Below are 23,553 nucleotides of genomic sequence, written 5' to 3'. Positions count from 1 at the left end.
GATTTTTGAACAGGGGAGAGAGGGCATGTGCCTCCCATCTGTAGCAAATCTTCTCTAACATGAAAGTGAGAAAATAATTTTCTTCTGAGTTTAAAAGAAACCAGAGTGTGTTCTGTGCTCTCTGGAATACAATGATGCTCCCCTTTCAAAACCTGAAACCATTCTTAAAGATCAATAGCATGTGTGAGTCCTCATGCGTGTGTACACACACACACACACACACACACACACACACACACACTTTCTACGCAAATAAAGTATGGCTACTGTAAAAGCCAGGTTGATTTACAGTAAAGCCGCTGGTCAGTTTCAGCAGTGGCAAACTTGAGGAAGCCCGGGGCAGAGCAGCTGGGGTACTGCCGGGTTGGTCCCGCAGCGCCGCCCTCCATCTCCCCCACCCAGAGCCCTCATAGCGCCCCCTTCCGATAGTCCAGCATATTTGATAATCCAGCAACCCCTGGGTCCTAAAGGTGCCAGATTATTGGAAGTTTACTGTATTTACTTTCAGTCTATAAACTGCTAGATTTGTGGCATTTATCCCTGGCTTTATATTTCCAATTTTGTTTAGGAATATTATCTCAAGCTCCCCGGGCCTATTGAATCCCTGTTTAATAGAAAATGAGGCACAGAGGTTGCTACTACCTATATTTACGTAGCAAGTCAGGGACAGGTTAGCATTAGAATTTAGTAGTTCCTGGTTCACAGATCCAAGTTTCTGTAGTAGATTATATAGCAGTATCTTATCTCCTCCCAAGCTGTGATCTGCAGCAGTCTGTCTAGTTGCATTTGGAGCTATGTTTTCCTTATTGCCCACTATTAAATGACATTAAAGAAGCTAAAAAAGCGCTCTTTTATGTAAGCAAATGCTGTGATTGTTATAGGGATTCTCTGCCATCACAAATGTGAGAGGGAATATGGGAAGCACATGGCTTTCCATTCAGATATGATCCATGCTATGGAAGACATTTGCAAGGCATGGAATAGGTGAAAGCCATCTATCTCATAAGGCAAAAGTAGAGAAAACCATAGCTGGGTTGGCAGACCAGTGTAAGTGTCCATCCAAAAGCCCTTAGAGAACAGACAAAAGGTATAGATTCCTCTACAGATTTAGGGTAAATATTGGCTATCCAGCCACCAGCCACGTTGAAAGCTTCCCATCCTAGTTTTCCTCTGAATAAGGGAGGAAAGAACTTCAGCTCTGAAACAAGGGGTATCTTCTTCCTTCTCTTTGAATGTCAGCTGGGATTGTTGAATGCTTGGTGCAAGGTTCTATTCAGTTTGTATTCTTATATATATATATATAATTAGAATGACTGGAAGGTGAATGATTTATAGTTTTTTAAATGTCATCCTGAAGTCTTTGCCGTATCAGTTGGTCAGTATTAATGTGTCATTGATTGGTATTATCTTAGCACCATGATGTCCAAATCATAGGCTAGGTCCCGTGGTGTTAGGTGCTGCACGCAGAACCAACCTCCCTACCCCATCCTCCCACCCCCGCCTACTGTCCTGAGAAGCTTATAGTCTCAGCTACTATGTTTTAATAAGACTGAGAGCTCTAAGTGAAATATAGGGGCTTTCATGGATCTACTTGACTGTGTTGCTATCTTTCTGGATTTTATTGGGAATCGCACAGTATTGGTGGTTTTCCAGTTGCTTTGTGAGATTTTGTGAGTCTGTCACTTTAAAAAAAAAAAAAAAAGAGTTTCTACTAGGGGTGTTAAAACAGTTATCTGGTTAAATGATAGTGCTTACCTGGTTAACCGTTTTAATCTAGGCCCCACTGTAGCCATGAGATCCTGCTATGGCTGTGGAGCCCCACCATAGCTGAGCTGTTCTGGCCTGGGATGGCTGGTCACTGTCGGAGTTAACTGGCAACGGTTGGTTAACTAGTAAGCATACCCAGGGCTTGCCAAACGGCGGCGAGCCCTGCTCGCCAGCCGCGCGCTTGGGCATGCTGCACATGCACTTACTGCACTGTGTGGCTGTGCTGGCTTATAATCTACTTGCCACAGGCGAGTAGATTACACTAATTGTCGAGCCCTGAGCATACTCATAAGCCTAATGTCCACCAACATGCTTATCGGTTAACCATTTAACATTCCTAACTTCTACCCATCATATTTTTAGAGAAATTCTTGAAAATATGACCGTGCACCCTGAAACCTCACAAATTTAAAAAAACAAAACAAAAAAACCCAACCTACTCCACTTTTTAGTACTTAAAAAAAAAAAATGTGTTTTGGTCCTGCCTCATGACTTTGAATGGTTGAGTTGGCAGTACTGATGTGATGCAGAGTTTACACTGTTTTGTTTGAGTTTTATTCTTTAACTGGTTTCCCCCTTTTGTTTTTCAGACCGTACAGTTTGTTCAGGGAATTTTTGTTGAAAAATATGACCCCACAATAGAAGACTCATATAGAAAGGTAGAGTATAAAATTATGCTGTGTTTTATCCACGTTTTTGGGATCTGATCTGATCCTGCTCTCCCTCCTCCCCCCCCCCCCCCCCTTTTAATTCAGGCAAAATTTCTCTGTTGCAAGGATTTTGTCTGAGTAAGAGGTGTGAGTTTGAATCTGTATTAGTGCAGTCATACTGGCTCGTTAGGCTCCAGTCCTGCGAGTTGATCTGTGCAGCTAGTTCCCTGTGCCAGTACGGCGCACTGTGCAGGATCAGTACCTGAGGGTGTATGCAATAAAAGACCTATGGTATGGCTACGACTGTCCCAAATCAGCTTACTCTCTGGCTTGAAAAGCTTAGATTTCAGGCCTATAAAAAAACACTGCACTGATATTCAGGCTTGGACTGGAAGAGTCCATCTCTTGAGACCTTGAGAAGAAAGGGGTACCTGGGTTTACAGTCCAAATCTGAATGTCTAGACTGCAGTTTTTAGCCCTGCATTCTGGGCTCTAAGAGGTAGCACCATCTGATTTTTTTTTTTTATCATAATGTAGACATACCCTCAGTGGTATAAAGTCTGAAGTTAATGGTTAGCTGACATAACATTGATTGCCATTTAAAGATAAGCGAATAAGAATTTCATGCCAGACCACTTGCAACGTTTACTACTGTAAGTAAAAGAGAGAACACAAATATCACCAATTTAAGTACTGCAGTATAGTAATTGTGGTTGAAAAATAAAACAAGCCCATTACTGTTGAGCTCCAATGAGTGTTGCTTGGTTTTCAGGCATATGAAGTTGTTCACTGCTTTTTTGGAAACATGCTTTCAGTTACAAAGCAGAAGCCCTTGTTTGAATCCTTGGCACCGTGGCTTGATGTAATTCTATCCCTAAAGCTGCATTCTCCACTCATATTGATGTAAAGAACCCCATTGTTTTAGAGATAAGAATCATGGTTGTCATAATTAAAGGCCCCCAAACCCAAAAAAGGGAAAGGAAGTGGTGATTTTGTGTGTGTGACAATTAAGTGAAAAAAAATGTTAAAACCTTTGTAGTCAAGTTGGTTTTTCTGGAATTACTCTCTTTAATCTGAAATGATTTTTAGTATGTGGAATGCTTGAAAAATATAGCTGTAGTTAGAGGGTTTTTGGAGGGTTTGAGGAGGAATGAAGGAGAGCCTAAGCTAAAGGGCTCTTCAGTTTCTAATTCTGTGTGTGTCTCTCACTAGCACACTTATGAGCATATGAAAATGTTTTTCCTTACAGTTTATTGTTTCTTTCTTTTTTTCCAGCAAGTGGAAGTAGACTGCCAACAGTGTATGCTTGAAATCCTCGATACAGCAGGGACAGTAAGAAAAATCTAAAATACAGAATTGTTAATGTTAAAAAGGAGATTGGATTTTAAAAGTAGGATTTGTCAATGAAATAGCCCCAGCTTGTCAAAAAGAAATTTTTAGATTGACTGCTGCTGTATTACACTGCTCTGTTAAATAACCCAAAAGCCAATGTGGTGAACCTGCCACCGGAACACGGCCAAACCCAGGAAGACTGCCTACACTCACTATGCTCTCGAATGAACTCATGTAGGAAAATAAGACACAAACACCCTATCGCTCTGTCTAACCCCTCAGCCCTTAGCCTCAAAGGAAACCCGCACAACAATTTCACAAGACAAGCCTGGCAGCTGAAATTCGTAGCTTTGCTAATCAAGCGTGAAAGTAGCTTATATTTCTGCAGGTACTGTTGTATCCCCCTCCCCAAAGTGGTGGGGAGAGAGTCAGGGCAGGGATTTAGGGGGTGAGGCAGGATTGCGGGGGTGGGGAAGAGTGCCCTTTAGGGAGGGCAGGAGGGTGCTAAGGCCCCCTCCCTCCAGTGCTGCTTGTTGCTTTCTGTTCCCTTGCTGTTCGGGAGCAAGAGGAAAGCTCACAGCATGGGTCACTCACTCACTCTGGCCCCTGCCTGGACCAGCCAAGAAGGAGAGGAATGCAAGGATGTTGGGTGCTGGCAGCGGTAGTAGGAATGAGGGGGAGGCTTCAGCCCCCCATTCCCTCCATAAAAGGTGCTGCGTAGGGCAGGGGAACAGGCAGTCCAGATCTGTGTGGGGTACAGCCCAAGCCAGCCCCTTTCACCTGCCTGCTGTTTTGTGTGGCAGCCTATAGGAGATCCCCAGGATCCCAGCTGCCCCTCCTCCAGTAGCTGAGTGCCCATGTTGACTCCTAGAGTGCAGCACAGTAGGGAGCTTTCACCTCTGGTCTTAATAAAGACACTGGATTTATGGCTTAGTACAATCTGTAACCCACTAAACCCTCCACCCCTTTTTTTGGCCCTATGAATACAGGGGTGGTAACGGGCCACCTTACCTTGAATGGTCCTTTACCAGGTGGGCTCTCTGTTTGATCTGTTACATAGTTTTGGCACTCTTAGTGCCTTTCCCAGAGCAGAAGGTTGTTTCCAATTGGTCCAGTTAAAGATATTCCCTCCCCTCCCCTGCCTCTTGTTAGTGATTTGTAGAGGTTACCCAGCTGTGGGTTAGCGCTGCTCCAAATTCTGAACATCCTATCAGCTCCTCAGTGTAATAAATTGGTGTCTTTATAACACGATGCTGGAATTTGAGGATGAGAATTTCAAATGTATTTTCTTGTGGTGGTGCCCAGAGCTCAGCACTGTACAGATGCTACCCGGGGTTCTTTCAACCCAAACCTCTTGGTAACTTTTACTTTCTGCGAGGTGGGGTCAGGAAATAATTCAGGGGAGACACGGTTGTCTGATCGATAGATGGATGGTACAAACAGGACAATACAAGAGTGCTTTCACTTAAAGCTAAACTTTGTCTCAAGCACTTACACACATCCGCAACCATTTGGTAAAACACTCTTAACCCTTGATAATTAGCAAAGTTGAGTGTGGCTCTCGAGTGACACCGAGCAGGCTTCCGATGGCCAGTCTTCCGTCTGCTGGTGGGGACAAAGATGCATCCAGAATTGAAGAGTCCTCAAGGAATCCTTGAGGCGTCCCTCCAAGTGTAACCAAAATTGTCCCCCCAACTCAAACTTTCCTCCCCTGTTTATCTATTAGTATTACAATAAAATGTCACACACAAACTTGTTAGGCAAGCACTTTTTAAAGCTTAGGCAAGAGCTTTTCTTCTGATCATTGCTTTCACCAGAAGCGTTTTTTTCTTTTTCAGAGATTTCATGCTCGGGAACCTGATAGATATATGTCTTAGGGCATTTAGACAAACTTCCTGTTTTTCTTAATGTATAGCTCAGCGATTTCACTAGAGATTTGGGCCTCAGGAAGGACGCAGGGTCAAGCTGCCCTCTCTGTGGCACCCAAACTCGCCCTTCTTCCCCCTCCCTGGCTTGGTCATGCTGTCTAGTTAGCTTGGTTGCTAAAGTTTAAGCAGTATGCAATAGTGGTTCAGGCACATTACTGGATTTGACGAAATCTCCCCGTATGCAGAGCTTGAAGTCAGAGGCCCGAGGGACGGTACCAAGCAGTAGGACACAGTGGGTGGTGGGTGACCCTCATCATGAAACCTCACCATTCCGTAAGCTAACGATGGGCATGCTTAAATGACCCAAACTCTGGCTTGTGTCCAAACAAATGCTCTGCCAAGCCACTGCTCTTGCACCTGCCGCCTCCTTTCTTAGAGCAGGCCCTCCCATGCCATGTCTCTTCTCCAGACTGTGGTGGAAAGGATATTCTTCTCCTTTAGCTGCTTCCCACGTTAGGGAGGGCAGGGTGAACCAGCAGCCTCTCCCGGGCTCCAGTCTCCTTTGCAGCAGCTGGGGATGTCCTTTCAGTTCCCCCACCCCTCATGTGGCTGGGCTGGCAGTTGGAGCAGATAAGGAAGGGCCTTGTGCCTCCTGGAGGGATCCCTTCCTGCCTAGGTCAGCTGCCTCTCATGCTACTTCTCTGTGCTGCCCAGTTGGTAAGAGCTTTGTAAAAGCTCACTGGCCAAGCCCCTTTATCACCCTGTGGGAGGGGTCACCAAACAAACAGACTTGAATTGTTCGGAGGAAGATCTGCTGCTTAGAAAAGTTTTAAAACACAATTGTTGTTTATTTTGGGAAGCACTTGGATACCATGATGTTGAAAGTAGCCCAGGCAGATGGAAATCACAGTATGGGAAGAATTTCTAGTGAAGGTTCTTTCCCTGACTTGCTATCTCATGCATCTGATCTGGACTTCCCCCAGTCCTGTTTTTCCACAGCTGTATGTTTCATCACATTGAATCTTCAGTCCATTCACATGCAGCAAATGACTGCTGTACAATTACAGGTGCTTAGATGTGAGCTCACGCTTTCTCCCACACACTCGTGTTCACAAAAAAACACCAGTGTGTGGCACCCAGCCAGTCTCTGTACAATATGAGAGCAGGGATCATATTTGCAGACTCACTTCTCCAGCAGTGAAATCTAATCGCTGCCTGCCACTGGACAGAGAGAATATAGCATTTGAAAGACCACTGCAAATATGTTAATCAAATATTAGCAGTATGTTTTAGATCTACATTAGTCCATATTTATCACTGAAAAATATTTTCCAGATTTAATTCTATTGCATCTCCTGCCTTTTTTTCCTGCTATTTTTGTCTGCTCCTCTAATAGGATTTTTTCTTCTGCCTGAGGGGGGATGAAGGAGGAGGGAAGGAATTGAGTTAATGTTTTTATTAAATTCATGTGCTTCACTGGATTTCTGTAAGGAGTAAAAATGTAAATGTCACATTAGCTACTACATTCTTATTTCTATTGGAATAAAAGGATTCCTTTTGAAATGTTTGTTATATGTATTAAATAGCTTATTAATTATCTTTTAAAATATTTGATTACAGGAGCAATTTACAGCAATGAGGGATCTCTACATGAAGAATGGTCAAGGGTTTGCACTAGTATATTCTATTACAGCACAGTCCACGTTTAATGACTTACAGGACTTGAGGGAACAGATTTTACGGGTTAAGGACACTGAAGACGTAAGTAAAGGACTTTGTTTTGTGAGCCATTAAAATCCTTCCACAAGTAAACAAGCAGGCCTCTGTTTTTTGAGCAAGTTGATGAATGGAAGAATACTAATGCCCTGGAATTTTTTTTTTAGCTATATAATAAGATTGTATTAGATATTTTAGAAAAAATATTTTTATTTTTAACGTTGACTGTATTGAGCAGCTTTTCAAGAGCTCAGCATCCAAAATTAGGGTTAGATTTCGCAAAAGATCTCTTCTCCCATTGGGGGCATAAATGAATTGGCCAGATTTTTAGACGTGCTCAACATCCAGGCGTCGCTGGTGAGAATAAAATAGGAAGCACTGATTGCTGAAGGGTTTTGAAAATCTGTCCTTAGTTAATTTTCAACTTTGGTTTTCTTTTCCCAGTATGTGAATGTTCTGTTTTCTAGATTGGCTATATTGGAATAATGCTGTTTTTAAAAAATTAAACAGATGTTAGTTACTGAATTTTAGTTTCTTTTCCTCTAGCTTTACCATAGGGTGAGGCAGAAGCTTGCATGTTGCCAATCTTTCTTTTAACTCTACAGATATTGTGTATGGCCTACAGATAAGGCCTTCAACACTGAAATAAGGCTTTGAGTAGGGAAGTCCTCTTGTTACCAGTTGTACAAGTAATAGGGGCAGCATTGAGCAGTCTGGTTAGTTATGTAGCTGTCTACCATACTGCACGAAGGAGAGATTTATTTTGTATGACCTGTTACTTTAGTGAATACCATTCTGTCCCCTCCCTGTCCCCCTGAGTTTGCCTGGGACATGAGCAAGGCTGAGGTCTCACTTGTTTCACTTGGATGGGTTTTTTTTAGCTACAACAGGATAGAATGCAGATAAAGCGCTTTTCCCAATTTGCTTACAGACTCATTTGAGCTAGTTACTAGTTTTTTAATAAACATTCCTAATGCCCTTTTTGAATTCAGACTTCGTTTTGAAAATCTGTTCAATTTCCTGCCTTGATCAGCTGGATCAAAATCAGTTTTCTCTCTGCAAGCTAATTCACCCAGTCCTCATTGGTGCTCGAAAATACTCGGCGTTCATAGCAACTAAGTGATTTAGGGTGAGTGAAGATGGTAGATTGTCATGCACCTACGGTAACCTTCTAAGCAACAATGTTATGTGGGAGTTGGTGACAAGCTGGCCATACTGACTCTGTGTGTGATTTTAAAGTTGCGATCTTTAGCTTGTCGAAATGAATGTCCAAGGCATGCGATCTGCATGCATTTAAGGGTGGTAATTCTGCTTCCAGGTCCTTTTGGCCTACGGTCTGTTGGGACTGCCAGAAGGAGTTTGTTGTGTTTATGATGTGTATACCCATCCACCAAGAATTCATTTTCACATTGGCAACCAAACAGCTGGAAATTGGCTAACTGCTTTAAATCACTGCTTTACGGGCAAGTTGGTAATGCAGAGTTGCAAAAATGTGTATTCTAGTGTCAGCTCTGTGGAGAATCCTGTATTTCTATCTGTTGTGAAGGAGAAGACTTCCATAAATCCTCCATAGGCCTCAGCGAGGTTAGGTTGCTTCTGTTCATTATCCATTGCTCCTTATCTAAAATGAACACAACCAAAACTGCTGTGTTGTCAATGTTGGTTTTGAGCATGAAGGCCATAAGCGGTTGAGGATTCCTGGAACAGCGAACCACGAAAACCTGAGTGGCAGTTTATCAATAGCTGTTTTTCAATTATATATTTGTCCTGCTGGCTTATCTTTAAAGCTTGTTGCTGAGGCTGAAGAGAGCAATACGTCTTGGGCTGTTTCCTGAGTGGGATACTGTTTTTAGTAGCAGTGGTTTTAGATCGCAAGTTTGAAAATGTATATGGTAGCCCTGGGAGGAGGGAGTAAAAACTTTGATACTAATGGTGGCTAAAATTTTGGTCTAAGTTCATATTTAGGCACCTGTCTAGGGATGTGGTGTGACTTCAGAGATGCTGAGAGCCTGCAGCTCCTGTTGATTGCAGTAGGGGTATGTGGTTACTCATCATCACTAATGAAAGTTGTGCGACTTGTATTTAGATAGTTGGGTTTATGATCCTAACTTTAGGCACCCAGATGAGGGAATTTTAGTCAAACTCTGAACATGCATATTATCCCTGAATTACAGTGTGTGTGTCAATGGGTTTCTTTTAATATTGCTCTTAAAACTCCTGAGACTTGTAAACACAGGACAATTTTCTTTGTCCCTCCCTCTATTTCCTGAGACTGTCTAACTACTGTGGAATAAGTAATGTTAGTTTTTAAAAAATTCTCAGCTAATGATAGAAAATAATTATTGCTTGGTTAATTTTAGAACGCTTGAAAAAAGTGAAGAAGTATTCTTAAAAAAATAGAACATAAGGAGAATCCCCTAGCTGGCAAAGTATTGATCAATCTGTAGATCATGGGAGGAGATTATATGCAGAAATGCCATGCTTCTGAACCCTGCCATGGTGTCCAACCAGTTCTGTAGCAAACTAGCCACACTGAACCGGCCAAATAGCCACATATATAGCCACAAATAGCCTGTTGGACACCACAGCTGTAAATCAGGCCGTACGCAGAAATTTCTCTGGGGGGCTGCTTTTTATTTGGAAATGTGGACCAAAAGAGTGAATGCACCCCTCATGGTCCCTCAAGAAAATGGGGAAATCAGCCCCAGCCTTCCCCCGGCCGGCCAGAGCATGGGGGAGGGAGTCTTGGCCAGCGTGCCGCTCCTGCCTTCCCCTGGCCATCTGAAGCACGCTTACTTAGGGGACCATGACGGGGTGCTTTCACACCCTTCGTGCACACCCCCGCCGCATACAGCCCTGAGATGTCATTTTCACTGTCTTTGGAGTCTTTAGTTCTATTGCATGGGGCTTTCTATGTTACATGGTGAATTTTGTTTCACCTTAAATCTATATTTCCAAAACGCGTGGTGGAGTTGAAGTAGCAGAAGTTTTACAGGACAGAGTTGGGGTGAACAGTACAGTTGTCTGACCTTCTTCATTTTATACTTAGTTGACAGAAAACGGAAATTAAACTCTGACTAATACAGTTGTTAGTAATGTTTTCAAGGATTTAGCTTGAGAGATGTGAGAGTTTAACCTCCCCACCAACACCTTAAAAGTAACTTATCTTTGGCCACATTTGCTCCAATCCCTCAGACAGAGACAGACAGCTATAGGATCTCTAAAAACATTCTTAAAACTACAGTACATACCTGGATAAGTGAAGAAACAGATTGACAGAGACAGGCAGATACTCAGAAGTCACCTACTACAGGATGGACTCAATAAAGAAAGCTATAGGATACTACTAGCCACTACCTACAGTCCCTAGCTAAAACCTCTCCCAGTTCATCATTAGGGATCTACAGCCTAGCCTAGAAGGCTTTGTCTCTGAGAACTGGGGAGGCAGGCCAATCCTCATTTACAGAGAGCTCCCCAACCTGAAACACATACTCACACTAACTGCATGCCGCACGACAGAAACACTAACCTAGGAATTGATCTCTGCAACAAACCCTCTTGACAACTCTGTCCACACATCTACCCGAGTGACGCGGTTACAGGACCTGACCACATCAGCTATACCAGAAAAGGTGTGTTCTCCTGCGCATCTCATATGTGATATGTGCCAGCAATGCCCCTCTGCCATGTACATCAGACAAACCGGACTGTGTCTGCGTAAGAGAATAAATGGACACAAATCAGACATCAAGAATGGTAACATGCCAAAACCAGTGGGAGAACATTTTAACCTCCCTGGACACACAGTTACAGACTTGAAAGTTGCCATCTTCAATCAAAAAAACTTCCAAAACAGACCGCAGCATGAAACTGCTGAGCTGGAATTCATATACAAATTTGACACCATCAGAATGGGTTTGAAAAGGGGCTGGGAATGGCTCACTCATTACAATAAGTTTTCCACTTTAGGTATTCTCACCACCTTCTTCAGTCCACCCTGATTGAATTAGCTCTGATGTGGCACTCCCATCTCTGTATCCCTCCTATTTGGGTCCCCCCCCCCCTTTCACTTCGTGCATCTGACAAGTGAGTTGCAACTCAGGAAGGCTTATGCCATAATACAATTTGTTAGTCTTTAGGGTGCCACCAGACTCTTTGTGATTTTTGGCTTTCTTTGAAGTTGGATTGCTTCACTCATTTATATGGTCCTTATAGATGAGCTGAGATGCTAGACGCAACTTTTCATTCACATGTTGTTACCTTATCTTCTTACACTCATCCAGTTGAGTAGTGCTGAGGATCAATAAATAGAGCACACGTTTAGGCCACCTAGTAAGTAAGCCATAGGCATTGTATTCATATAGCCATTACAGTAAAAAGCTCTTTAACAATGCTCTGAAGAATGACCATATAGTGGTGTTAAATATGTTTTGAAACTGAGGGTGGTTTCTTAACGTTTGTACTCCTTTTAAAATATTCATTGTTCCTGAACCTTGCTACCTTGCTTTTTAATGAGTGTGATGCCCTCTCTGGTTTAACTAGGTATACTTTTTATTTAAGCAATACTAATCTTCATTACATGGGGTTTATGCTCACTGGTAACATGATTCGTTTATTAGCATTCAGATTGGTGTGCTGAGCTGTTGGACCAGTGACACTGCTTTGCACTGATATTTGTACCATAGGTTGGTTAACTTAATCAAACTATGGAGACAGTTTCTGTAATTCTTGTTGAGAATTAAATCTTACTTATTTGTTTTAACTAGTTGGGTGTTAGTTGTTGGATTCAAATTTCCAAATACATTTTTTTTCCTGTAAGCCTAGTATTCATGAGGGAGAAAATACAGGTCACCTTGTGTTTAGTGCTAGCAGAATGAGTCTGTTACAATTGCAGCATTTTAACTGTTAAATGTTTTATGTGCAAGAAAAGCAGAAATTGTTGCCTTGTGTTTCAATTTCAAAATAGTCAAAACCAAACTTCATTAAATTCAGTTTATTGTGATAAGATTGAAATCTCTTCGGCATGGATAACTCTTGCCATTTAAAACAACCATGTGTTTTGTATCTCCCCATATCTAGACAAATGTATACCTCATTTACATATTGCATTTTTTCTGCTGTACCACTCTTTAACCTTCTTTAATTAATTTTTAAATGTGTTCAGATGTTCACATTTGTACTGTGTCCATGTCTAGGATAAAGCATCATTTCTTTTGGTCTCATACGAAATGAGAGAGATTATAAGGAAGCATGTTTATCTGTGAATATTTGTTTGGCATAGGTAGAAAGATTTGATCTGAAACAAACTGCAGCTTCTGTTTCATGATTTCAGGTTTTGCTGTAGTAAGCAAACTCTAGTTCCCAAAAATAAAATGTTTTGAGATCTCTTTTGAAACCATATTGTTTTGCAGATTAAATGAGTCTTGAATGTAGTTGACCAAGACTCTGCTTAACAGTTCTGTGCAAAATTAAGTATTAAATATTACTAGTAAATGTCAATTTCACAGTATTTAATTAAGTTACTAAAGGAAATGTATAGTAACTTGTTTTCCATCTGGAAAGTGTAGGTTTTGCGGCTCAGTTTTGTGTGCAGTGGAACGGCAAGCACTCCCATTGTCAGCAGCTCTGTAATTTTGTCTCTAACAGTGCTGTGAGGAAACCGTGGTGCATTCATTGTTTAAGTAAAATGCTGCAGTGGAATGGAGTGCAGATCTTACAGTTACCTGCGTGCTTAAACGTGCACAAGGAGCTGGAGAGTTCTTGTTTTAATTCTTTTTCAGTATTACAGGAACTGGGATTTTCAGAAAATGCAAATTTTAACAGCAGGATTTAAAGCATAGTCTGCAACCCATGACTTTTTCTGTACCGTATAGTACAGGACTATATTGGTCCTGCCATGAGGGCAGGGGACTGGACTTGATCTCTCGAGGTCCCTTCTAGTTCTATGATTCTATAATAGTAGTTGGTTTAAAGAGGTAATTTACAGCAGACCTAAAACGGATTAGATATCTATAGACATTGTAGAGTTGTGAGTTCTTTCCTTTAGCATTCTTATAACATCTTAAATATGAAATCATACCAACTCTGTTGGCTTTCCTCCCTGGTAGTGTGCAGTGATAGCTGCCAGACTACAAGACTGCAGAGAAACAAGAAAAAGTCTTTTAAAATTCATGCATCTGTACCACCTCAAAGGTGTCCAATTGCCAAAGCCTGCTAGAAAAAAGTCCCCATTTGTTGGCTGAATTAATTCTGGGTGTTTTTAATAGTGATCAGATTGTCACAAGCTGTGGAATTGTAGCATCTTGTTTGCCACGGAAGCTTTGGGGACTATATTCTTAGGCAGGGCAGTGTTTGATTTATTGACTGTTGACAACATGCTTGGTTTGTACTGTACATGAGATAAACACAGTTGCTGCGCTGAACTGCTTACTGTAGAAAAGAATTTAATCAGTCATCTCCCGGTGTGCAAAAGAGCCCTTCGTTTCCACCCATCATTTGCTTTTCTGTTTCTTGAAAACTCAGCTCTTTGAATGTGTGAAGAGACGATTCCTTTCTGTTCCTGCCTAATGCAAATAAACAAGTTCTTGTTATAGCCAAGGTCACTTTCCTGAGGCTCTCCAGTTTCTGGAACACTCCCAGGAAATGTAGCAGGGGCTGCGGGCTCCCTTAGGCACCTCTTCCCGCCTGAGGGATGGGGCGGGTGGTTCCTCAGACAGACAGCAGCTCAGAGAGCAGGTGGTATATATCCAGTTGTTAAACAGATGGTTTGCCCTCATTTTGTACCAGCTGTACAGCTGTTTCCAGTCTCGGAACCTCCTGAGCAGAGGTGAACTACTGTGGGCCTAGGCCGCAGCTGAAGACTAACAAGTCTTTTCATGTTAAAACAAGATTAGTGATTCCATGAAGAAAAGGCGTCTCACCTAGTCCACCTCATCAACTCTTCTGAGTGTGTTGCAAAACAATTAGTTGCCGTTTTTGCTTAATTACACTAGTATCAGTAAACAGGAATCCCAACATTGCCCGGAAGGTTTATTATTGCACAAGTCTTTCCACTTTGTGTGTGCAGAGAACTGTTAATGAAGCAGGGTCCAAATGAGGAAAGGGAGAGTGCATGTGGAGGGCCATGGAAATCCTTTAGTTTTCTTCTTCCTAGGTGCGTGCAACTAGTCCCTTTCCTTGAAAATCAAGACTGTCCATTTATTCTCTATGGTTTGACGACAGACTTCCGGGGTCACTCAGGCTGACTGCATTCAGCAGATATCTCAGGAAATACGCAGTATGTCCTGTTGTCTGAAACAAGTTAAGACAGCAGGCACTTCAACCTCTTGTCGCTTGGAAGCATCTCAGACCACCTCACAATAGACTTTGTAGAATGTAGCCTTCTTAAGCTGCAGTATTTCCATTTTTTTAGACCCTGTGGTGAATTGTCAGTGAAACTTGGTCCGAGTGGCCGCATGTCACAATTTTCCCTTCGCCCCTGTCGAGCAGGCTTACCTGAAATGTAATCTAGTCTGATAGTTCAGTGTAGCTGTGGCTCTGTGGATTATATCTGGATATACTGGATATACACCAGTCATCTGAAGAAGTGGGCTGTGCCCGCGAAAGCTCAGGACACCATCTATATGTTTTGTTAGTCTATAAAATGATACCAGACCATTTGTTGTTTTTAAGTTGATCCTGCTGTTTGTTAGGGATGTTAGCATGTAGTCATTTACACGATTAACTGATAAACCTGGGCTCATCGGTTAATCCTAAAGGTGCTTGCGGGGAGTGGGCTTGAAAAATCCAGTGGTTACACATTTACAAAAATAAATGTTGGCTACCATCCCTCCTGTTTGTTTATATTCATATATCGTGCTTCTGAAAAGTAGCCCTGCCAAACAGAGACAGTGATTTTGGGAGAAATAACACTTGCTACTGATGGCTTTGATAGGCCAGTCTGATGATATGTATGCATTTGTTGGAACAGTGTTTGCTCACATGCTTCTCATTGTGCTCTCCACACAGGTTCCAATGATTCTGGTTGGCAATAAATGTGACCTGGAAGATGAACGCGTAGTTGGCAAAGAACAGGGTCAGAACTTAGCAAGACAGTGGTGTAACTGTGCCTTTCTAGAATCGTCTGCGAAGTCTAAAATCAACGTTAATGAGGTAATACTAGCTATGTCATTGCTTAGTAGTGATTGAGGGGCTCTGTGGCCAGAGGGACACGCCAGTGAACTGTGCAGGAAGGGGAAAGAGTCACTTGCATGCAATGAATCTGTTAAACTCATGAGTGACTATGTCCAGTGCAGTCACAGGACAGATAAAAGCATCCCTAACGAGTGAACCATGATATTTCCAGTCCCTCTCAAACATGTATTCACTCCACTAGCACGCCATAGAAAAGATGATTACCATGGACATTAATCTCTGCATGGAGCTCTGTTAAACGGGGCAATAAATTAGGAGGCTGAATCTTTAGATTCATGGTGTCCAACACACTAACCACGTATGTGTGGCTATTTAGCTGGTTGAAGTGTAGCTAGTTCACTTTAGCAGTAGCCACTATAGTTGGCTGGTTGGACACTGGCTTTAGATAGTCCAGGCAAGTATCTGAATCCCCAGTTTGCTTCCTTACATGTGCACGTATACAGGGACCATGTTGTGGTGTCTAAGATGCCTTTGACACCCAAGTGGCAGCTTAACAGTTATGTGAAATTTGTCTTTGTGCCAGATGTGCTGGTTTCCAGGGCACCTATTGCCAGGGCATTTCAGCCTGATGCGATACCCCGCCACAAGCCCCTCTCATTTTTTAAATTGGAGACCATACCAAAAAAGAGCATTTCATCATCTGGTTGTGACAAACAAAAGCTGGGAAAAGCAAAGAGAAGGAAGACTCCTTTTCTGAGGCAAACTATTATGCAGCATGTTTGTTTTGGCTGCAGTGGTTGAATGGCAGAAGTGTTGGTCTTAATCTTATTTTTTCTGGCTAATATGGGGTTTTATGCTCTTTAAATATATTAAAATATGGAGGGGAGGGGAATTAAATTTTTTGGCCATTAGCTGAAAAGGCAGTCTTAAACACTTCACATACACAGGAAGCGTCTAAGGAGTTTCTTTGCATACTCTAGTAGCTCTTCAGACGTTATCTTTCTGGTGGCTTATACAACTGTGTCACAGTCTTCTATGTAGACCTGTAGCAGGAATCTCGCATGTCCACTAAAAACACCTAACAGAGTGACCGTAGATTTTCCAAAGTGACTGGTGATAGTTGTGCACCTCCATTTTTGCCTGCCTACTTAGATTGAGAGGTGCTTTTTCCCCCCAGAGTAAGCATGCTCAGCACTTTGAAAAATTCAGGCTTTTTTACATGGTATCATAGGAAGGGAAAGGCACTGCTTTCCTAAACTGCTTCACCTGACCCCACCCATGCTCCACAGAGCCACTCCCCCAGCCTGCTGTTGTGAAGCCAGAGGCAGCTACTCTAGTAGTACAGCCCCAGCCTTGGGCAGGCTGCAGCCACACTCCAGGGCTGGGAGAGACTGCGGCTGTTCTGCCCGCTGGGTCTGCAGAGCTCTAGGGCCAAGGGAGGGTGGGGTCGCCAACCTGGGGCAGGGAGGGGGCAAGGGCCAGCGGTCATATTGCAGGGCAGGAGGGGTGGGCTGGGCAGGGGCCTGCAGCAGGGACAGAGGCCAGGGCTCTGGTGAGCCTGGCTAAGCCATGAGGACAAAAAAATCTTGTCTCCTGGCTTGTAAAGACAAAATACTGTAAGCAACTCATCCCCAGCAGGGGCAAGGCCAGTTCCTTTCCTTACAGAAACGGCCTTCCTTACCTCTCACCCAAATTGTTCTTTTATGTCCAAAGCGTGTTCAGCTGTTAGGGACAATCTAGTTTGACCTTATGGAATAAAAGCTGCTGGTTTTGCCTCGGGCTGACAATATAAAACGGTGGGAGAGAATCCGAGGGGGAAGGAGAGTGCGAAACTTAAATGCTGCTAACGTTTTATTTGCAAAGCTCTCACGTGATGCTGGCTTTATCGTTTAATTTCAAACCAGTGGGCTATGTTTCAGTGCTTTGCAGGAGATAGTATCAGGAAAATGTCACATTTCCAGATGTTACTGTTCATATATACAGCTATTTTTTTTCTTCTCTTTAAAGCTGTTTGGAATCAGCAGGCGTTTGTCAGGAAGGGAGAAAGTAAACAATGTGTCGGGTAGGGGCTTCTGAGGGGGTAAAGAATCCTTTTTGATGCTGTGAGGCAGCGCCACATGTCCCTGCAAAGCTAGCTCTGCCATGAGTAAGCTGCTAAGTATCATTGTAGATGGGGAAAACAGTAGCAAAGGCGTTCCCAAGAAATGCTCTTCTGGGGGAGTAAGGAGACTGTGCAGGACAGATGTCTGTTGCTCTTCCATGATAATAATTTTATTAGCTAAGTCTGGGCTTCCCCACAATTTTGGGAAAGACAAGGGGGATGAGATAAGCCACCAGAGAGCCCCAACACGTCCTGCAAAAGTAGAACTTGAAAAACGCCCGTCTGCCACAGAGCATATCGAAGGAAGGTTTTAAGAGAAGAGCCAGGAACTTGAGGACCTGAAGCTCCAATATGGTAAAATGACTTTCTGTTGGGCTGTTGGTGTAATGTTGCCCTGACGCCATATTAATCAGCCCAAGGAGAGTAGCTCCTCTTTATCACAACCAAGCATTGTTGGGCCTCTTTCTGCTTCCCACTCAGCTCTTGTGCGATAGTTGGGATACCCCTGCGCTAAGTTGATCTTCAGGTCCTTTTCGCTGCTTACCACCTGCTATAAATTACTACTCTTTAATGTTTTCTTTTAATGAAACAAGTAATTCCATATCTTACATTTGCAGCCACTTAGGAAAAGTACCCATTTGCCAGCCAGACAAGTTAGCCCCAAATGATATTTCCGTGGCTCATGGTTTGCTAAATACACCTTTCTCTTTCAGATCTTTTATGACCTGGTCAGACAGATAAATAGAAAAACACCAGTGGAAAAGAAGAAGCCTAAAAAGAAGTCATGTCTGCTGCTTTAGACCCAGATCATGTAGCAGCTCTGAGCCAGGTAAGAGGCAAGGAACTGACTGCCTGAGACACAGAGCTCTCTCTTTGCCCTTTTACCTCCTACTGAAATCTTGTGGCCTTCCTGTGACTCATGGTCTTAGCTAAGGACAATCACAAATGTGGGAGGGGCAGTAGTTTCAATGGCAAAAAAATGAAAAGCTGCCTCCCTACCCCCCCCCCCCCCCCCCCCCCCAAAAAAAAAGAGGTTGGACGTAATCTTCCTGTGTATCTTGGCAAGATGCTCTGTGCTCCAGTCACTGTTACAAACTACTCCTGAAAAGAGACCATCCTTTTCTTAAGCTTCATGTTTTGGTCAGAATCATGCCTGTGCTCCTACAGAGTTGTTACACATCTTCCATGCCCGGTACCCTTATGGGTATTGTGCTGGCTATGCATATGTTACTTTATAAGTCTCCCATCCATTCCAAAAACTACTTAATTAGACAGGAGAGACATCTTCAGATGATGCAGTTGATTCAAGCTAGATTCAAAAGAATAAGAGGCAGCATTGATTGGACATAAGCAGCTACTACACTGGTCTTTCAGTTTCTTTAAGTTGTCTTACACTTCCCGAACAATGAATGTCTCTTCCTTCTCCCCCCCCCAATCTATCAATAGGTGCATGTTTCGCAGTTCTGCTAAGGTTGTACCAGTAGAATATATCTGGAGAAACACTCTGTTTATTCTGCAGCAACGGTGTATCTTTGGGGAAAAACTAACCCCCCAAATATTTCTAAAATGAATTGCTTCGTTTCTGAAGATTGCATGAATCACTGGTCCTCTGCCTAGCTGTTGTGTCCTAGGTCTCTCTAATCTCTATGACTGTCATGTATCTTAGTTCATAAAATGTTAACATGTCCTGTCTTTAAAAAGCTTTCAGATTGGTCAGGGTTGGAGCAGTCAGCTGACTACCTTGGTGCAGGCCCATATGCAGGAATTTCTGGGGCGAGTGCTTTTTTGTAAATGTGGACCACAAGGGTGTGACTGCATCCCCGATGATCCCCCAAGTAAGCGGGGAAATCAGCCCCAGCCTTCCCCCGGCTGGGCAGAGCATGGAGGAGAGAGGCTGGGGCAGTGCGCCACTCCTGCCTTCCCTTGACTGGCTGGAGCATGCAGGGGTGCTTTTGCACCCTTCGCCGTCCCCACACGCAGGCCTGTGGTGGTTTCTAGTAGGCTGGGGCTTTATGTAGTTTACCTCTAGCCTTTCCTCATGATTTGCATGCCAAACCCGAATATTTACAATTAAAGACAGGAAAGAAATACGGTTTATAAAAATCCATTCCAGATACATCTCCCGTTTCCTTAGATAGGGCCACGATAAGGTGGGCGCATAATTGGCTGGATAACCGTAGTCAGAGAGTTGTTGTTAACGGTGCTAAATCCTGCTGGAAAGGGATAACAAGTGGAGTTCCTCAAGGGTCTGTTTTGGGACCCGTACTGTTCAATATCTTCATCAATGATGTAGATATTGGGATAGAGAGTACGCTTATTAAGTTTGCAGATGATACCAAACTGGGTGGGGTTGCAACTTCTTTGGAGGATAGGCACATAATTCAAAATGACCTTAGCAAGTTAGAGAAATGGTCAGAGGTAAACAGGATGAAGTTTAATAAAGAGAAATGCAAAGTGCTCCACTTAGGAAGGAACAATCAGTTCCATACATACAAGATGGGAAGCGACTGTCTAGGAAGGAGCATGGCGGAAAGAGATCTAGGGGTCATAGTGGACCACAAGTTGAATATGAGTCAACAGTGTGACGCTGTTGCAAAAAAAGCAAATATGATTCTAGGTTGTATCAACAGGTGTGTTGTAAGCAAAACTCGTGAAGTCATTCTGCCACTCAACTCTGCACTAGTTAGGCCTCAGCTGGAGTATTGTGTCCAGTTCTGGGCGCCACATTTCAAGAAAGATGTGGAGAAATTGGAAAGGGTACAGAGAAGAGCAACAAGGATAATTAAAGATCTAGAGAACATGACCTATGAAGCCAGGCTTCATGAACTGGGCTTGTTTAGTTTGGAAAAAAGAAGATGAAGGGGGGACATGATAGCGGTTTTCAAATATCTAAAAGGGTGTCACAAGGAGGAAGGAGAAAATTTGTTCCTCTTGGTTTCTGAAGACAGGACAAGGAGTAATGGGCTTAAAGTGCAGCAGGGGAGGTTTAGATTGGACATCAGGAAAAAATTCCTAACTGTCAGGGTGGTCAAATATTGGAATAAATTGCCAAGGGAGGTGGTGGAATCTCCCTCTCTGGAGATATTTAAGAACAGGTTAGATAGACATCTGTCAGGGATGCTGTAGTCGGAGCTTGGCCCTGCCTTGAGGGCGGGGGGCTGGACTCCATGACCTCTCGTGGTCCCTTCCAGTCCTATGATTCTATGATTCCTACACCTCAGGCAATGGATTTGAATTTAGTCAGTGTGTCCTCAGCCAAGCCAACTCCATTCTTAACTCCGTCTACTACATCGTGATGTTGAGCAGAGGTGCCATCTGCTGGTCTGTCCCTATTATACGTTAAGCCATTTGCTGCTGGCCCTTCACTGCAACAGCTTTGCAGCTGGTACCACTTTAATTGGACCAAATGGAATGCTGTGATACGTTGCGTTGTTTTCCTCACCCCTTGAGTAGCAAAGTGGGGACACACTCAGGCTACGTGCTGCTCTGACTGTAAATTACGGGTAAAAATGTGAATATGCAGCTTTGTTGGTAAAGGACTCGCTGGTAATTTTGTATTAGTAGAAATGTTTGTCTGACTCGAATATTCACAATATCAGATTGTCTGCTGTGCTTGCCATTGCTAGCCTCGTCTTAATTTGTTTAATCTATTTGTTACAATCCCAGCTTTCGAGAGAGGCTTTAATGAAGTTGCTAACTCATTATCCGTTAGAAGAAAATCATAAGGGATGTTTCTAGTCAAATAGTCATTTTGTTAATGAAATTAAACCACAGTGACTCCTGTTTTTTGCATTCCTGACTTCCAAAATGAGTGATCGGGTATCAAGCAGAGGAGTTGCTGTGCTGCCGTCTCAGATGAAATGTAGGCCATGTTGCTATGACAGTAGCACCCAACTGTTCAAGTCAGGAATGTCCCAAAGAGTTGACAAGTGGTTTCTAAAGTATCAATGTGTTTTTCTTCCTCTGTTTTGGGGATAGGCAATCATTTTTGCAGGGGGTGCCATTTTAATGAACTTTGGAAGTGTTTGCAGGCCGGCTCCACCCCCCCAAAAGATGGGGCCTTATGCTGAAGGGGTGTGACTTTGGGCAGAAGGGGTGGTTCCCTCTAAGCACCACACGCCCCTGGCAGGGGGAGGAGACTCGGCGCACTTCCCTTCCCTTAGGCCAATTGGGACTCGGGGGCGGGGGAGTGCGTGAAGTCATTCTCTGTTCAAAGAAGCTGGTGGCGCTCCTCTCTCGCCAGGGGTTCATGATACCTAGAGGGAAGAGGGAGCCACCTGCCGCTTTAAACAGTGAATGCCTTGGTACATGCCTCCACCCCAGGGTCTCAATTGGCCTGGGGGCAGTGGAGTAGCAAAGTGGTCGGTGGGCCATATCTTGCTCACCCTCGCTCTACTTTTAAATACATATGGAGTAATTACAATGGAAACAACGGTGAAGTAAAATAACCCGCTTTAGCAGAATGCTAAGTTTGTTCTCTGCTTTTCCTTCTATGGCCAATTATTAGGAATGATCTTTGGGCCTTTGTTTAAGATGTTTCATATCTGTGAGGATTTAAGAAAGCTTCTAATTTTTTTTTCCTTATCACATCCTAGATTGCAGGAATGAAGAACTGTTGCCTGATTGGAAAGTGCCAGCATTCCAGATTTCAAAAAATGACAACAACATATCTGAAGAGGCTTCTCCTGTTTTTATATATTATGTGAAGAATTTAGATCTTATAATGGTTTGCACAAGATCCCTGGAAAAAAGAAATTGCTCTGTGTATATCTCTTGGAAATTAAAACATTAGTATTTCTCCTTTGCAATAGCGGTTAACAGATGTGAAAATAAATATAATTGACTCTAGTGTATAATTATACAAAAGAGCATGGGTGCATTTCAAATGTTAGATATTGCTACTATAATTAAAATTATTTCATATTGACCTTTTTTATCATAATTCTTCCCCATCAGGCACTAAAAATGTTGAACCATTATACTTTATATCTATAACTACATAGATATGTACTATACAAAATTTCCCATGTGTTATCAGAAATTTCCCTTTGAACTCACTGCAACAAATAACTTTTTGAGTCATTGACTTTATTTTATATTTAAAAGTTACGGAATATTATTTTCTGCCATTATATTCTAATTAAAAATATTTGTGCATAATGCTTTGGAAAAATGGGTCTTTTATAGGAAAAAAAACCTGGGATAACTGATTTCTATGGCTTTCAAAGCAAAAATATATAATATACTAAACCAACTCTAATATTGCTTTTGTGTTTTACTGTCACAGATTAAATTACAGCTTTTATGAATGATTAAATTTTAGTACATTTTAATTTTGTTTGTGTGTTTTGTTAGTTTTCATGTTCTGGTTTTCGTAAAGAAATATTTTGTGAATTTCTTCCTGCCACTGCAGTAGTTAGTCTTCTGTTGCAATAAGTCCCAAGCACATGATGGGTATACCAAGGAACTGTCTTCATTGATGTATTTAAATCAAACAACACAGTAAAGTACAGCAGGCAATTTTTAAATGCTGTGTATATGCCTTTGGATATTTAAAGATTGTATTCTGCTGAAAGTATCCCTCTGTATAATTATTTTTGTATGTAAAAAATTAGTTTAATACTCAGTCAAGGTCTGTGATCTTCAGTGTGACATGATCTTGTATTTCACTGAGGGAATCTTTGTTTGGTTATTGTTGATTTTCACGGCAGCAGCCCAAGAAAGAAGTTACGTGCAACATCACAAGTGAAGCTGTGGACTGGGGACATGATTTGGAGTAAATATAATTGCATGGAAGCTACCACCAGCTGTTACTTTTTTTAGGGAGAACTTGCAGTAACTATTAGTATTGAAGAGGTTGGCAAGCTTGGACTGATGAGTACAGCGAGCTGAATGTGTTTTATTTACTTGCTCCCAGTTTCACAATATTCAGCATGTGCAGTGTGGAGAGGCCCTATATGCGTTTGTCAAACTCATTCTTTGTGTA

General features: G+C 42.6%; 1 protein-coding gene across 6 annotated transcripts in view; it reads left to right on the top strand.

Moving 5' to 3' along the window:
• RAP1A (RAP1A, member of RAS oncogene family) overlaps nucleotides 1-22,900 on the top strand; it is a 77,483-nt gene extending 54,583 nt beyond the window's left edge. For all 6 annotated transcript variants that reach the window (XM_075910321.1, XM_075910322.1, XM_075910318.1 and 3 more), the window contains 6 exons: nucleotides 2,358-2,426; nucleotides 3,693-3,749; nucleotides 7,238-7,378; nucleotides 15,341-15,484; nucleotides 18,281-18,396; nucleotides 22,163-22,900. In XM_075910321.1, the coding sequence (XP_075766436.1) occupies nucleotides 2,358-2,426; nucleotides 3,693-3,749; nucleotides 7,238-7,378; nucleotides 15,341-15,484; nucleotides 18,281-18,367 (498 nt within the window). In that variant the 3' untranslated portion in view covers nucleotides 18,368-18,396; nucleotides 22,163-22,900. The remainder of the gene's footprint in view (nucleotides 1-2,357; nucleotides 2,427-3,692; nucleotides 3,750-7,237; nucleotides 7,379-15,340; nucleotides 15,485-18,280; nucleotides 18,397-22,162) is intronic.
• The last annotated feature ends 653 nt before the right edge of the window (nucleotides 22,901-23,553 follow it).

Source organism: Pelodiscus sinensis, chromosome 27, assembly GCF_049634645.1.
Source record: "Pelodiscus sinensis isolate JC-2024 chromosome 27, ASM4963464v1, whole genome shotgun sequence".
NCBI classification, from domain to species: domain Eukaryota; kingdom Metazoa; phylum Chordata; order Testudines; family Trionychidae; genus Pelodiscus; species Pelodiscus sinensis.
This window is presented reverse-complemented; position numbering and strand designations above follow the sequence as displayed.